We start from the raw sequence: 14,923 nt of genomic DNA, 5'->3' as shown, positions 1-14,923 counted from the left end.
ATTAACATTGACTTACATCTGCAATGCCTGAAGACATTCTCATGGTAAAAAAATGCAAACAATGTAGATGAAGCTGAATTCACCTTGTTCAACCTCTTATTCCTGTTCTATTCCCAGAGACAGCCGTTGTTCAACTTAGTGTAAATAACTTTTCAGACCTTTAAATTTTTTTAAAATTTTAAACATTTTATTCAAGTATTGTTTATTTACAATATTGTATTTCAGGTGTACAACATATGAGTCAGTATTTTTGTAGATTATACTCCACTTAAAGTCATTATAAATATTGGCCATATTCTCTGTGCTGTACGATTTTCAGACCTTTTAAAATACATTTATATATAAATGTACATTTTTGCTTTTATCTACAGACATACCCATCCTTAGAAATCTGATAGTATTTTATATATATATATATATTCACATACACGTGGTGGTGGTGGTGGTTTAGTCGTGTCCAACTCTTGTGACCCCATGGACTGTAGCCTGCCAGGCTCCTCTGTCCATGGGATTCTCCAGGCAAGAATACTGCAGTGGGTTGCCGTTTTCTTCTCCACAGCATCTTCCTGACCCAGGAATTGAACCCAGGTCTCCTACATTGCAGGCAGATTCTTTACCAACTAAGCTATGAAGGAAGCCCATATAGTTATATATACATATGTATATATACACACATACCGGAGAAGGCAATGGCACCCCACTCCAGTACTGTTGCCTGGAGAATCCCATGGATGGAGGAGCCTGGTGGGCTGTAGTCCATGGGGTCACTAAGAGTCGGATACGACTGAGCGACTTCACTTTCACTTTTCACTTTCATGCATTGGAGAAGGAAGTGCAACCCACTCCAGTGTTCTTGGCTGGAGAATCCCAGGGATGGGGGAGCCTGGTGGGCTTACGTCTATGGGGTTGCACAGAGTCGGACATGACTGAAGTGACTTAGCAGCAGCAGCAGCAGCAGCATACACACATACACACATATATATATTTTATTGAAATACAGTTGATTTACAATGTTGTGCTAATCAGTTCTGTACAGGAAAGTGACTCGGTTATACACATATATACATTCTTTTTTATATATATTCTTTTCTGTTAGGGTTTATCCCGGGAGATTGGCTGTAATGCCCTGTGCTGTACAGTAGGACCTTGTCATTCATCCTTTCTAAATGTAATAGTTTGCATCTGCCAACCCCAAAGTCCCATATCATCCTTCTCTTCCCCTCCTCCCTCTGCTGCTGCTGCTGCTAAGTCCCTTCAGTCGTGTCCAACTCTGTGTGACCCCACAGATGGCAGCCCACCAGGCTCCCCCGTCCCTGGGATTCTCAAGGCAAGAATACTGGAGTGGGTTGCCATTTCCTCCTCCAATGCATGAAAGTGAAAAGTGAAAGTGAAGTCGCTCAGTCATATCCGACTCTTCACAACCCCGTGGACTGCAGCCTACCAGGCCCCTCCCCGTCCATAGGATTTCCCAGGAAAGAGTACTGGAGTGGGGTGCCATTGCCTTCTCCGCCTCCTCCCTCTAGGCAGCCACAAGTCTGATCTCTGTCTGTGAGTCTTAAGAAAGCTATGGTATTGATTAGTGGTTTCCTCCACCAGTAAACGGGTGTCATACTGCTTGCTTTATTCAGCACTTTGTTTTTTTCCACTCAAACAATAGCTTTTAGAGATTGCCCCTATCAGTGCCATCGTCTTTTTTTTAACGCTGCATAGGATTTTGCCAAGTGTGTGTGATTATCCCACTGTGGATGAGCAGGGTGTTCTCAGTGTTTGCCTGTTACATAGCATTATGGCTATCTTTGGGTGGCTCAGCTGGGCACACCTGCTAGGTGGTCAGAATGGGTGGGTCAGAAGTCAATGAAGAAGGTTCATTATTGCTGGCCAACCATCTAGCATAAGCAGATGGCCCTCAAAGGTGGCGGTACCTGCTTCCACTCACAGTGTCTGAGAGCACTCACTTCCCAGGCCACAGTTACCACCTGTTTTTCCTAACATGATGGGATTAAGCAGGACCAGTGATTTCAGCTCAGCTGAGTTTGTTCACCTGTAAAGATCACTTGGGGCTCAGTGAGACACTATTTCTAGTGGGAACATGTCTGTCCCCAGGGTGGGGACAGGAAAGAAGTTGACCACTAGTAGTCAAAACATTCTTCCCTGTCTTTTGTAAATGAGGAGATGGAAGTTCCCCCAGTGGGTCAGCAGTGGGCTGGAACCAGAACTCAGGGAACTGAGTCTTAGTATAGGACCTTTTATATTGTGCTTTAAAAAAAAGTCAGTTACATTAAACATACCTGTTGCCAGTAAGGTGTGGCTTGACTCTTTTCTGGATTTGTTTTTTTTTTTTTTTTTAAAGGGTGATTTTGACCTTGTGACATATCATGCCCTCTAATTCTGAAATAGTTTTTTCTTTGACTTTTTTTGGTTCATGCCACAGCACCCAGCCAGCACGTGATTTCTGTTGATATTCCTCGTTGTTTGAGGGGCCTGTCTTAGGTGGCTTAGGGCATGTCTTAGTCACCGGTTGAGAGAAGTACATTTGGAAAGTTGTGTGTCTCAGGCAGAGGACAGGGCACCTGACGTGCCCAGAAGGGTAGCCTGCAGACTACACAGAACTCTGCGGGCTTCTTGGCAGCTGCGGGGATCAGAAGGCCATTCCTGCCGTTCACAGCGGCTGGAATACAAGAGGGGACTGTGGCACATTTTTAAATTACAGAAATCCAGAAACTGCTTTCCTTATAAACATGTCTGCTGCAAGGTTATGTATAAGAGCGAAAAATCAGTGACCAGCTCAAAGTCTCACTGTGGAGAACCACAAGTGAATGAACAGTTAAGTCAATAATGATAAACCCATGCAGTGGATTACTATGCAGCTGTTACAGCTAACTTGTAAATTCATGATGTAATGTTTGTGTCAAAAAATTTGAGTGGTTTGTTCTCCGCTTCTTGGAGTATAACCTAGGAGAATCTTTCTGGAAGAGAACTCCAAACTTCTAAATTTTAAATGTGATCTCTCAATTGCATTCCCATGAAATATGTCCTGCTGAGCTCTTGCACAAGCGCACAGAGATTTAGAGAAGTGAATGTTCCCTTCAGCACTGTTTACACTAGAGATCGTTGGAGAGAATCCAAATAGCCATCAACTGCTGCTGCTGCTAAGTCGCTTCAGTCGTGTCCAACTCTTAGCGACCCCATAGACAGCAGCCTATCAGGCTCCTCCATCCATGGCATTTTCCAGGCAAGAGTACTGGAGCGGGGTGCCATTGCCTTCTCTGAGCCATCAACTGAGGTCTGAGAAATACCTTAAGGTCTCCCTCATTGCAGGCGAATTCTTTACCAGCTGAGCCACAAGGGAAGCCCTACCTTAAGGTACATTTATGCAATTATATTATATCCTACAACCAAGGAAGGGAAATGAGGTCACCCCAGCCTGTCTGCACGTATGACATGGAAAGACTGGATCCAAGATCCGGTGTAAAGTGGAGAAAAAAGGAAGATGCAGAACACTCTCCTGAAAGGCTGTAAATTATATCTGCAGTGTGATTCCAATTTTATTTTAAAATGCACATAAGGGATCTGGAAAAGAACTAATTTCCAAAGCATTGATGATGTTAACAGTTGCTCTGAGTGGATGGCCTGTGGCAAATTTGAATTTTGTTTGTTTTCTTATTTCCCAAGAGTTTTCATTAAGTGTGAAATATTAGCTTCCAAGTTTTTAGACTTTGCAGAGATTAGAAAGCCACAGTAAGGGGGCCCTGGGCTATGTGTGTGTATGTACTTGTATGTGTGCAAGTTTCTTTTTTTTTTTAATATTTATTTATTTGGCTGTGTTGGATTTTAACGTGGGATCTTTGTTAGGGCTCACATGCTTAGTTGCTCTGAGGCATGTTGGATCTTAGTTCCCCTACCAGGGATTGAACCATGTCCCCTGCATTGCAAGGCGGGTTCTTAGCCACTGGACCCCCAGGAAAGTCCCTCTGTATGAGTTTCTTATGAGCTCAGCCCCTCTACCTCCCATCCTCTGAGCAACTCCCAGGGGTGGAACTTAGGCGGGGCCATGGCTGGGGAGCTGTCCTGTTTGAACCCAAATCCATGGAAGAGCTCCTAAGAGCTGGCCCAGGAGGCTGAGGGAGGCTGTTGTGGGAAGAGGAGGTCTAGAATCTGCCTGGCCCAGACAGTATCCAGCCCCTTCCTGTGGTTCAGACCTGTGGCGTGGAAGGGAGTTTTGGTCTCATGGATTCTGTAGAGGCTGTCAGGCAGAAGTTCAAGCTCTAGGAAAAGATGGAGAGGGGATAACTATCACTTTGAGTGTCAGAGTATTTGTTTGGAGGGGAAAGGAAAGGATTCTGCCTTGGGATTATAAAAGCGGTAAAATGAGCTTTTTAAAACAAAAAAAGGTGGAGCCATACTGTGATGCTTTTGATACTCAGTGTGTTCTCTCCATCATGTGCCTTGGTCATCTTTCCCAGTTAGTGCTCAAGAGGCCCCATTCTCAACAGGGTTTGAACATTTGGGGACACGTGTTTTTGGGCAGTGCAACAGTGGCGGGCACTGAGGCACTGGATGGGTGGAGGGCAGGGATGCTAAACCCTGGAACAGCAGAGCAGATCTGCACAAGAAGTGGTCCTGCACCCCAGGACCTTGGAACGTCTCCTGGGAATCTGTTCATAGTTAACTGAGAATTTACCTTTTTGTTAATGTAAAAGGCAATGTATATTTTGCATAGTTTGATATACTCTTGAGATTGAGAAGCTTATATTGTCTATAAATTTCCTTGGGGGTGGTAAAATGGGGTGTATTTATGATTTATAGAGTGTATTTATGATTTAGAAAAAAGTGACATTGGACCAGGTAAGAGTCCAGAATTCTCACCACAGGGCTATTTAACATTTTAAATGAATATAGTCGAAGTGTATTAACCAATCTCCACAGACAGACATTTGGATTGAATTCAGTTTGGTACAATCACAATACCCCTCGTACACAAGTGTGCACACTTATGTTTGCATTTCTTTCTGTTTTTTTGTATTCTCTGGGTCTTTGTCGCAGCATATGCACTCTTCCTTGTGGTGCATAGACTTTCTCTAGTTGTGATGTGCAGGCTTAGTTGCCCTGTGGCATGTAGAATCTTAGTTCCCCAACCGGTCCCTTGCGTTGGAAGGCAGATCGATTCGTAACCACTGGGCCACCAGAGAAGTCCCTATGTTTGTTTTCCTATGTGGTACATTCCTAGATAGAGGGTTGCTGGATCAAAATAAAGGAATATAGGGACTTCTCCTGGTGGCCCAGTGGTTAAGCATCTGTGTGCCAATGCAGGGGACAGGGGTTCGATCCCTGGTCCAGGAAGATCCCACATGCGGCAGGGCAACTAAGCCTGAGCCCCGGAAGTACTGAGCGTGTGCTCTATAACAAGAAAACTCACTGCAATGAGAAACCCACGCACCACGACTAGAGAGTAGCCCCTGCTTGCAGCAACAAAGACCCAGCACAGCCAAAAACAAAAATTAATTAATTAAAAAAACGAAGGAATGCATTTTTTTCCCATTTTAGTACATTGCCAGGCCACCTTTAGAAGAGGTTTATACCCGCTGACGGTATCTGAGAACTCATTTTCCCACATCCTGGTCAGACTCCTGGTTATGAGCTGTTAAAATGTCTTCCAATCTGAACAAAGGGGTAGGGAATAATATTTTCATTCTCAACTCTTTGGTAACAAGCAAAGCAGTATGTGTTTTTTTATGGGTATTACGTTTTCTTCTTCAGTTTTATAGTTGAGGCAGGTCACTTTTGGCCATGGGAAGGCTATGCCCCTGTGAGGTCTTTTGGGAACTGTGTTCCTACAAGGATAATAGGTGATTATAATTCTGACTGAGTAATACTGTCTGCCTCCCAAGAGGCTGGAGACACTTGGGAAATCGCATGGCGGGAGGAATTGGCCTGCACTGTCCCAGAAGCCTAACACTCCTGATTACTTCTGCAGGAAGCTTGGAAACATGCAATCGAGAAAGCCAAGCACATGCCTGATCCCTGGGCTGAGTTCCACCTGGAAGACGTTGCCACGGAATGCGCCACGCGTCACAGGTCAGTTCCTTGTCTGCAGGTGCTGTATGACCCCAGTTCTCTAGGGGTCCTTGGGGGTTAGGACCTTTTTCTGCTTGTAATCAGTGAGGCTTAAGTACCCCTGGAGATTAAGGAAAAGGGAATATAATAATAATATTGGTCAATATTTGAGCATTTACACATGTTTAGGCACCATGCAGGGCTTCCCTGGAGGCTCAGACGGTAAAGAACCCACTTGCAACGCAGCAGATCTGAGTTCAGTCCCTGGGTTGGGAAGATCCTCTGGAGGAGGAAATGGCAACCAACTCTGGTATTCTTGCCTGGAGAATACCGTGGACAGAAGAGCCTGGTGGCCTACAATCCATGGGATCGTGGAGTCGGGCCATAACTGAGAGACTAACACACATACACAGACAAGCACTGTGCATTATCTCATTTAATCCTCACAGTGTTCCTATAAGACAGTATTCAACAGGCTAGGGTGAGCTATGCTGCAGTAACAAATAGCCCAAATGCAAGTGACAGAAACCCAGTTCACAGTGGCTTAAGCAAAGAGGAATGGTTGACTTATCTATGTGGACTTCAGGTATAGCTTATTCCAGGTGCTCCAAGGATGCTTTTGGCTTTGACACCAGATAGACTCTTTTGCATTAATGGTACTGATGGCCCCTGGGAGCCCCACGTTTCATCTCACCAAATGGAAAAGAATCTTACTCAGTTTTTAACGTTTGAATCTCATTGGCCTGGCTTTGGTTATAACACTAAACCAGTCATTGTGCCAGGAGCTTTGCTTTGATTAGCCAAGTCTAGGTCACATACCACACACCAGAAGGTGCTGGGGAATCAGCTCCACCCAGTCCATATGTTCTGAGAATGGTGGATGGTGGTTCCCCAAAGGAAAACTGGGCTTCTGTTACCAGAAGAAAGAAGAGTGGATGCTGGGCAGGCAGAAACAGTGGGGTCCTCTCCACCTTTCTGCAACATATTCCTGCTCACACCTTGTGAGGAGATGGCTCAGAGCCTGGCGTGCACCCCTTCCCCATTTGGAGGGTGACCTAGCAGGCCCTGGGGTCTGTTCCAGCAGCTGGGTATTGTGGGTGCCCCAGAAGGCCAGGATGGGAACTCTGTTTCTTCCTGCCTATAAGGGCAGTGTGGTGGCTGGTTGGTGACCTGTGGCTTCCAGGCTGAGGACACCAGGCCAACAGGGAGGCCCTTGGGAAGCAGGACTCACATGCTGGGCTAGTTCTGTGTATCTCAAAGCTCCCCAGGAACAGGGACCAGGGGCCACACCAAACTGTGCTGATATCCTAACTAAACCTGCTGATTTCAACTGCTCTGACTACCAGCAGAGGGAGGTCAGACATTGAGGCCCAGAATGACCAGAGATTTCTAGATTGGAGGCTTGCTCCTCCACTCCTGGTCTTTAGAGAGCTCTGCTGCAAGCTGGCCCTTTAGTGGGACAGATTTCCTATTCACGTGAGTTGTTCCCAGACTGGTTAAGTGTAAAGGTCAAATTGAAACTGATCTGGGTTTGAATCTTGGCTCTCAGGAAGGTTATTTCACCTTTCTGAACCTCAGTTCTTCCATCTGGAAAGTGAACACAGTATTTGTATGGCTCTCACTGGGCTGAGTGGTGGTTCTTGAGGAGTTCCGTGTAAGCACTCAGCATACGGTGAACGCTCAGTGAACTTAGAGCGCCTCTGTCCTCTATGAGGTCAGTGGTTGTGAAGGACAGCTAAGATCCTTCCCGTGTTGCATGTCTCCACCCTCCCCCACCTTCTGGGTGCCTCTCAGCTTTCAGTCTACTTGGAAGTGAGGGAAGACTGTTTTCTTTACCTTGGCACCTACCTGGTAATAAAATTAATAATAATGATGGCCATTATTTATTGAAGACAATACTTGCCATGAGCTTGTTGCCAGCAGGTATGCGGTTCTGACAAGCCTTCCTCCCCCACCCCACCCCCCAGGCTTGGGGCAGCTTACCTGCCAAGCCTCTGCTTGTTTCTCCTGGTAGAGGTTTCAGGCTCTGAGGAGGCTGTTCTCAGGAGCTGGGAGGTTCTGGAGTCTGTCCCCACCAAGGGTGGACGAGGGAGGCATCTGCTAGAGCTGAGAACGCCTCAGCCCTGGGGAGGTTTTAGATTTTTGGGATTTACTGAACTGAAGAGCTTTCTACCAGACAAACCTGTTAAGGCCCAGCTAGGCCTAGCGGCAACTTTGCTCTGGGAAAGAGGATCCCTGGGAAAGAGAGAGATGGAAATGTACTGGAACCCTCTCCATGCCTCTCTGTCTTGGGTAGCCAGCAGCCCCTTTCCTGGCTGGACTCAGAGGTAGGACCCTCCACCACTGCTGTCTGCACCGGGACAGGCTTTAGGAGACTGGCCCAGCAACCTGGGCTGGGCCTCACAGTGGCAAGACCAAGGGTGCTGCCGCCTTCCTTCCTGGGACACATCATTCATTATCTAGACCAGTTATAATAAAGAAATTTATTTATTCAGTTGTTCATCCAGCATGCATTTATTAAGCAAGCCCAGTACCAGGCCCTACAGTACACAGCACAGACATGGCTTGTCTTTGTGGAGTTATAGTCCAGTGGGGTAGCCGTAGCCTACCCACAGCCCAGCAGTAGCATAGGGGTGCGGCGGGGGGGACGTGGTGAAGGAACAGCTGCCTTTGAGGAAAGGGAAGGAGGTCAGTGTTGTGGGAGCCCGGGACAGAGGGAGCGTGTCCACAGACCGAACCCAGGAGGTCAGCTGGGCCTGTAGGTAGAGAGTGGACTTGATCCTGAGAGCAACAGGAAGCCCAGAAAAGTCTGCTTTTAGCCAGTGAGTGACAGGATCAGGTGATGGACACTGCGCCCTGGGCTGGGTTCTGGTCTCTGCAGGTACAATGCTGTCACCGGCGAGTGGGTGGAGGATGAAGTCCTAATCAAGATGGCGTCTCAGGTGAGCAGAGCCTCGAGCCCAGTGCGGTCCAGGCTGACCAGCTGCAGTGCCCGCTCCCTCTCCTCCACATCCTTTCTTTTTTTTTTTTAAGCTTTAGGGAACTCTCTGTTGTGTATTTATTTTATCTTTTATAACAGCCCTATTGAATATAATTCACACACCATGTCACATACCTATTTAAAGTGTACAGCTCAGTGGTTTTTAGTATAGTCAAGAGTTGTGCAACCATCACCCTGATCAGTCCCAGAACATTTTCACCATCTCTAGAAGAAACCTCATACATACCCATTCGCAATCAGGCTCCAATTCCCTCATCTTCCCCAGCCCTGGGCAACCACTAATTTAACCTCTGTCTCTGTTTATTTACCTATTCTGGACATTTCATATATTGATCATATATATTAAAAGATTCTTCATGACACTTTTGTTGAAAATCAATGAACTGTGAACGTGTATATCAGTTTTCAAAAATTGCAAGTCACCACTTAATACTGTTCATCTAACAAGATGAACTCAGTAGGTTGCAAAAAAAAAGAATCAACTAGAAAATAGAGAAGTTCCTGCATAGGAAGCACCAGGGTTGATTTGTGAAGCATTTTGTAGTGTGTTGCACACTCAGAAAAGTGTATGGCTTGTTGAATTTCACCAAGTGAACACACATGTAACCAGTACCCATATCAAGACACTGAAAATCACTGGCACCCCTAGAAGACCCTCTCAGCCCCAGTTACTTCTCCTTTATTCCCAAGGGTAAGCACTGCTCTGAATTCTGTTACCTGAGGTTGGTTTCCCTATTTTTGTACTCCATATAAATGCAGCTCCATACACATACAGTGCATGTATAGCTCACCGTTTTGTCCATGAGGTTTGTACATATCTGCGTCATGTCTTTCAGCCCTTCGGCCGGGGAGCAATGAGGGAGTGCTTCAGGACGTAAGTGACTCAGCCTGCCTCTGGGGGGCCCTGCCCAGATGCCCTCAGGCTCCTGAGAGCAGGGGCTCTGTGACATTCTCTTCTTGGACCACACATTGGGCCAGGCTGTAGGGATGGGTGTGGGCAGAACAGGGAGTCTGTCCCTTGAGCCCCCTTCCCAGATCTCTGAAGGATGCTGCGGGGTGGGGAAGCCCCTCCCACCTCCTGCATTTTATTCCTGACTCTGTCAGCCAGATCAGGCAGGGTCTCCCCATCCTGAGGACTAGGACTGGGTTCCCAGTGAGCCCCATCAGGCAGGCTCCCTGATGCCTCTCCCCTCAGGAAGAAACTCTCCAACTTCCTGCACACCCAGCAGTGGAAGGGGGCCTCCAACTACGTGGCAAAGCGCTACATCGAGTCCGTGGACAGGGATGTGTACTTCGAGGACGTGCGTCTACAGATGGAGGCCAAGCTCTGGGGAGAGGAATATAATCGGCACAAGCCCCCCAAGCAGGTGTGTGGCACCCCTGCCTTCCACATTCCCACACCAGCGCAGCCCAGATCTGGAGCTGAGGGTGATGGAGGTGCTGGTCAGCAGGCCCCCTTCTTTTCTGTCTTAGCAGCAGCTAATAAAACCCATTGTTTATGGAGCCTGACAGGTCAAGTGCTCTGTATGCCAAAAGTTATTTATTCTTAAAAACAGAACTCTGGAACTTCCCTGGTGGTCCAGTGGTTAAAACACCATGCTTCCACTGCAATGGCCGTGGGTTCAAACCCTGGTTAGGGAACTAAGATCCTGGATGCTTGCACAGTATGGCCAAAAAATAGGAGAAAAAGAAAATTAAAAAAACCCTGAGCTCTGAGGTTGGTGGAAGTTGGAATATTTTTATTTCATTTACACATGGGGTCTATTCGTCAGGATTTTTGTTTGCAAATGACAGAAATCCATTCAAACAGGCTTAATCCAAAAGGGGAATGGATTGCTTCCTATAATTGAGAAACAGGGCTGACTGCAGGCACAGCTGGGGCTTCCCAGGTGGCACTAGTTGTAAAGAACCTACCTCCCAATTCGGGAGACATAAGAGACCCAGCTTCAATCCCTGGTTTGGGAAGATCCCCTGGAGGAGGACGTGGCATCCCACTCTAGTACTCTTGCCTGGAGAATCCCATGGACAGAGGAGCCTGGTGGGCTACAGTCCATGGGGTTGCAAAGAACGGGATATGACTGAAGTGACTTACTCCTTGGAAGGAAAGTTATGACCAACCTAGATAGCATATTAAAAAGCAGAGACATTACTTTGTCAACAAAGGTCCATCTAGTCAAGGCTATGGTTTTTCCAGTAGTCATGTATGGATGTGAGAGTTGGACCATAGAGAAGGCTGAGCACCAAGGAATTGATGCTTTTGAACTGTGATGTTGGAGAAGACTCTTGAGAGTCCCTTGGACTGCAAGGAGATCCAACCAGTCTATCCTAAAGGAGATCAGTCCTGGGTGTTCATTGGAAGGACTGATGTTGAAGCTGAAACTCTAATACTTTGGCCACCTGATGCGAAGAGCGATTCATTTGAAAAGACCCTAATGCTGGGAAAGATTGAGGGCAGGAGAAGAATGGGACGACAGAGGATAAGATGGTTGGATGGCATCACTGACTCAATGGACATGGGTTTGGGTTAGGGTTAGGGTTTGGGTGATGGACAGGGAGGCCTGGAGTGCTGCAGTTCATGGGTTTGCAAATAGTTGGACACGACTGAGCGACTAAACTTGAACTGAAGTGACTTAGCATGCATACACACAGACGCAGCTGGATCCAGGACCAAATTGAGGTTGTTGGGAGTCTTCCTCCAGCTCTAGCCTCAATGTTCTTCTGTGTTGGCATCACTTAGGCAACTTTTCAACTTGCAGTGACATGTTGACCCCAGTAGCTGCAGGCTCCCTTTCTATTTCTTAGCAACCTTGATGGAATGACATGTTTTCCCATAAGTTTCTATGAAAGTCTCAGAACTGGATTTCATTGGCTTGATTAGGTTAGATGCCTATCACTGAGCCAATCATGATGGCCAGGAGGTGGGAATATGCAGATTGGGCAGGCCTGAGCCTTGTATCCACCCTTAGAGCCAGGGTTATGGTTCCTTTCCTCTTAGATTAGGTGGGCTGAGATTGGTGTCTCCCAAGAAGAAGCAGGAGAGGGCATGGGGAATGGATTCCTTATCTGTCCCTGGGGAACCTAGGGCACAAAGGGGTAAAGTTTCTTGCCCAAACAGGCAGGGATGGAGCCAGGGCTTATTCCTGGAAAGCTCAGACTTTCCAAGCCCCTGCTCTTGGCTTCTTCACTTGAGCCCCCAGGGTATTGGTGACCTGAGGCCAAGCAGAATTTCCTGTTGCCTGCATGCATTTGAGGAAATAGCTAGAAAATAGAGCTAGGCCTTTGCTCTGCCTAAATTCACAGCTCAGCTCTCCTACTGTTGGTGCACCTGCTAGCTATAAGGTACCATCTTCTGAGTGCCTCAGGAGAGCCGTATTTCCAGGCAACCAGCAGAATTTATTGAGTGCCTAGTGTTTGCAGAGCCCTTGATTAAGCATACTTGGTGTGAACACAGGAAGCCACATTCCCACCCTCAGGGGCTGTGACTCCATGCACTCAGGCCTGGCCCCTTTTCCCTTCTTCCCTAAGCTTGTTAGTGCCTCAGGACCTTTGAACTGGCTGTGCCCCAAGGCTGCATCATTGGATCCCTTCAGTCCTTACATTTCAGGTTTCAGCTCATGTCACCTCCTCAGCTAGGCTGTGCTGGTGGTGGTGGTTTAGTTGCTAAGTCATGTCCAGCTCTTGCGACCCCATGGACTGTAGCCCACCAGGCTCCTCTGTCTATGGAATTTTCCAGGTAAGAATACTGGAGTGGATTGCCATTTCCTTCTCCAGGGTATCTTCCCGACTTATGATTCGAACCCGGGTCTCCTGCATTGCAGGCAGATTCTTTACCGACTGAGCTATGAGGCTGTGCTAGACCATCCTAAATGAAGATGAAGTAACCCTTCCACTGCTGCACCCTCTGACATGTCATTTTGTTTGTTTTGGTTTCTTTTTTTCAGAGCAGTTGGCAGTATCTGAAAGAGTCTTATTCATGTATTTATTCATGTATACTTCAGTTGCCTCTCTCCCCTGAGGACAAGGATTTTATCTGTCTTATTTGCTCTATCCCAGTGCCGAGGTGCTCAGTGAATAATAAGGTGGTTGAACTGATGAAGGGAGAGGAATGTGGTGGTTTGAGGAGGAACTGGCCGTCGCCTTGAGGATGTGTCCCTGCCACTGACCCTCTCCCAGTTGCCTCCTGGCCAAGCCAGTGGCCCTGCAGCATGCTTTCTTGTAGGGATAGAGCCAGTTTTGGGGACAGGAATCCACTGGGAACCAGCTGCTCCTTCCCCTCTGGCTGGTTCTCAGAACTGAGGCCACATTTGGGGAGGTTCTCAGCTCCCAGCTCTGGACCCCTTTGGCCTCTGCAGCTGTTGTCTTCCTTGACCCAGCCAAATAGTTTCCTGGGTGGTCATTTCCTTGGGAAACCCAGACGTGGCTCCTGTTGTGGGTGGCTTCGATGGGGACAAGGTACCATGTGTGTGACCTTGTGTAACAGGTCAAAGTTAGAGTCCCAGCTCTTCCCTATCCTACATTACAAACATGCACAGTACTTACACAGTTTCTTCTGAGTACAAAATTAAACATACTCTTGGTGCAAAATTTAGCAGAGAATGTCTGAGTTCCCAGTGATTTCCCTTTATAGGGAAAGAACCGTTGTTATGATTTGGTATGTATCACTCTAGAATTGTGTCTGCTGATGATAATGACATCAGCAAACATTGGCAGACTGTTTCCTGTACCAACAGATTGCATCCTTACACCCATTCCACGGATGAGGAAACTGAGGCACAAACTGGGGAAATAACTTGCCCAAGTTCTCTGTATTAGCACAAGGTGCAGGCTAAGTTGCTTAGCAGGCAGATTCACATCTGTGTGCTAACTCAAAATGCTTTCCTTCCATCTCATCGAGTAGCCTCACTTAGATGGGGCTCAGGGTGGGCTGCTGCTTCACCTCCTTGTCATCCAGAGGCCTGGTTCCTTCTGTGTTGTTGTTTGCCATCTGCCAGGAGTTGCCCTGGACCGCATGGTCAGTTCTGGCTCACTGGCAGATGTCCACCTTACAGCCTCAGGAAGGCCAGAGAAGGAGAGGGCAGGCTGGAGTTGCATCATCCCTGCTGCTCACTTCCTATTGGCTGGGCTTAGTCACATGGCCACATCTAGCTGCAAGGGAAGCCAAGCCATGCCATCGCTGCTGGCTGGCTGTGCATCGTGTTACAACTCAGATTGTCTTAGTCCAAAATACAGGAGAATGGGTTTACAGCGTCATGCTGGCACCTTCTTGCTGTCACAGTCTGCATGGAGTGAGGGAGCTCTCTGAGGTCTCTTTTTTTCAGGGCACTAATCCCATTCACAAGAGCTTTTCTCTCCTGACCCTATCACCTCCCAAAGGCCCCACCTCCTTAATACCATCACCTGTGAGCCTTGAGATTTCAACAGATGAAATTTGGAGGGATCCATTCATGCCATAGCAGGGGTTTTCATTCTAAAGAAAAAGGGGAATGGATTCTGGGGACAATCAGCAGTTTCAGCCTTTCTGCTCCAGCCTCTTATGAGAGGAGGGTGCCCGGTGGGCCCTGCCCTTCCCCTGACTCCTCCCGCCCTCCCGCCAGGTGGACATCATGCAGATGTGCGTCATAGAGCTGAAGGAGAGACCGGGCCGGCCGCTGTTCCACCTGGAACACTACATCGAGGGCAAGTACATCAAGTACAACTCCAACTCAGGCTTCGTCCGTGATGACAACGTGCGCCTGACGCCGCAGGTAGGCCCCTGCAGAGCCCCGTGTCCCATCTCAGCAGACCTTGGGCCCCTCCAAATTACAGTAGGGCTTCCTTTTTTGTCCTTGCCTCTGTACACTCCTCCCTCCAGAGAAAGGCCCCCAACGT

At 47.6% G+C, this 14,923-nt stretch overlaps 1 protein-coding gene across 1 annotated transcript in view; it reads left to right on the top strand.

The window, feature by feature from the left end:
• EEF2K (eukaryotic elongation factor 2 kinase) overlaps positions 1–14,923 on the top strand; it is a 50,519-nt gene that overhangs the window by 9,401 nt on the left and 26,195 nt on the right. The window contains exons 2-6 of the mRNA XM_068967093.1: positions 5,975–6,075; positions 8,936–8,996; positions 9,892–9,929; positions 10,251–10,422; positions 14,650–14,799. Coding sequence (XP_068823194.1) covers positions 5,975–6,075; positions 8,936–8,996; positions 9,892–9,929; positions 10,251–10,422; positions 14,650–14,799 — 522 coding nt within the window. The remainder of the gene's footprint in view (positions 1–5,974; positions 6,076–8,935; positions 8,997–9,891; positions 9,930–10,250; positions 10,423–14,649; positions 14,800–14,923) is intronic.

The sequence above is a fragment of the Capricornis sumatraensis genome, chromosome 3 (assembly GCF_032405125.1).
Source record: "Capricornis sumatraensis isolate serow.1 chromosome 3, serow.2, whole genome shotgun sequence".
NCBI classification, from domain to species: domain Eukaryota; kingdom Metazoa; phylum Chordata; class Mammalia; order Artiodactyla; family Bovidae; genus Capricornis; species Capricornis sumatraensis.
Note: the sequence above shows the minus strand (reverse complement) of the source record. Positions and strands in the feature narration are given on the sequence as shown.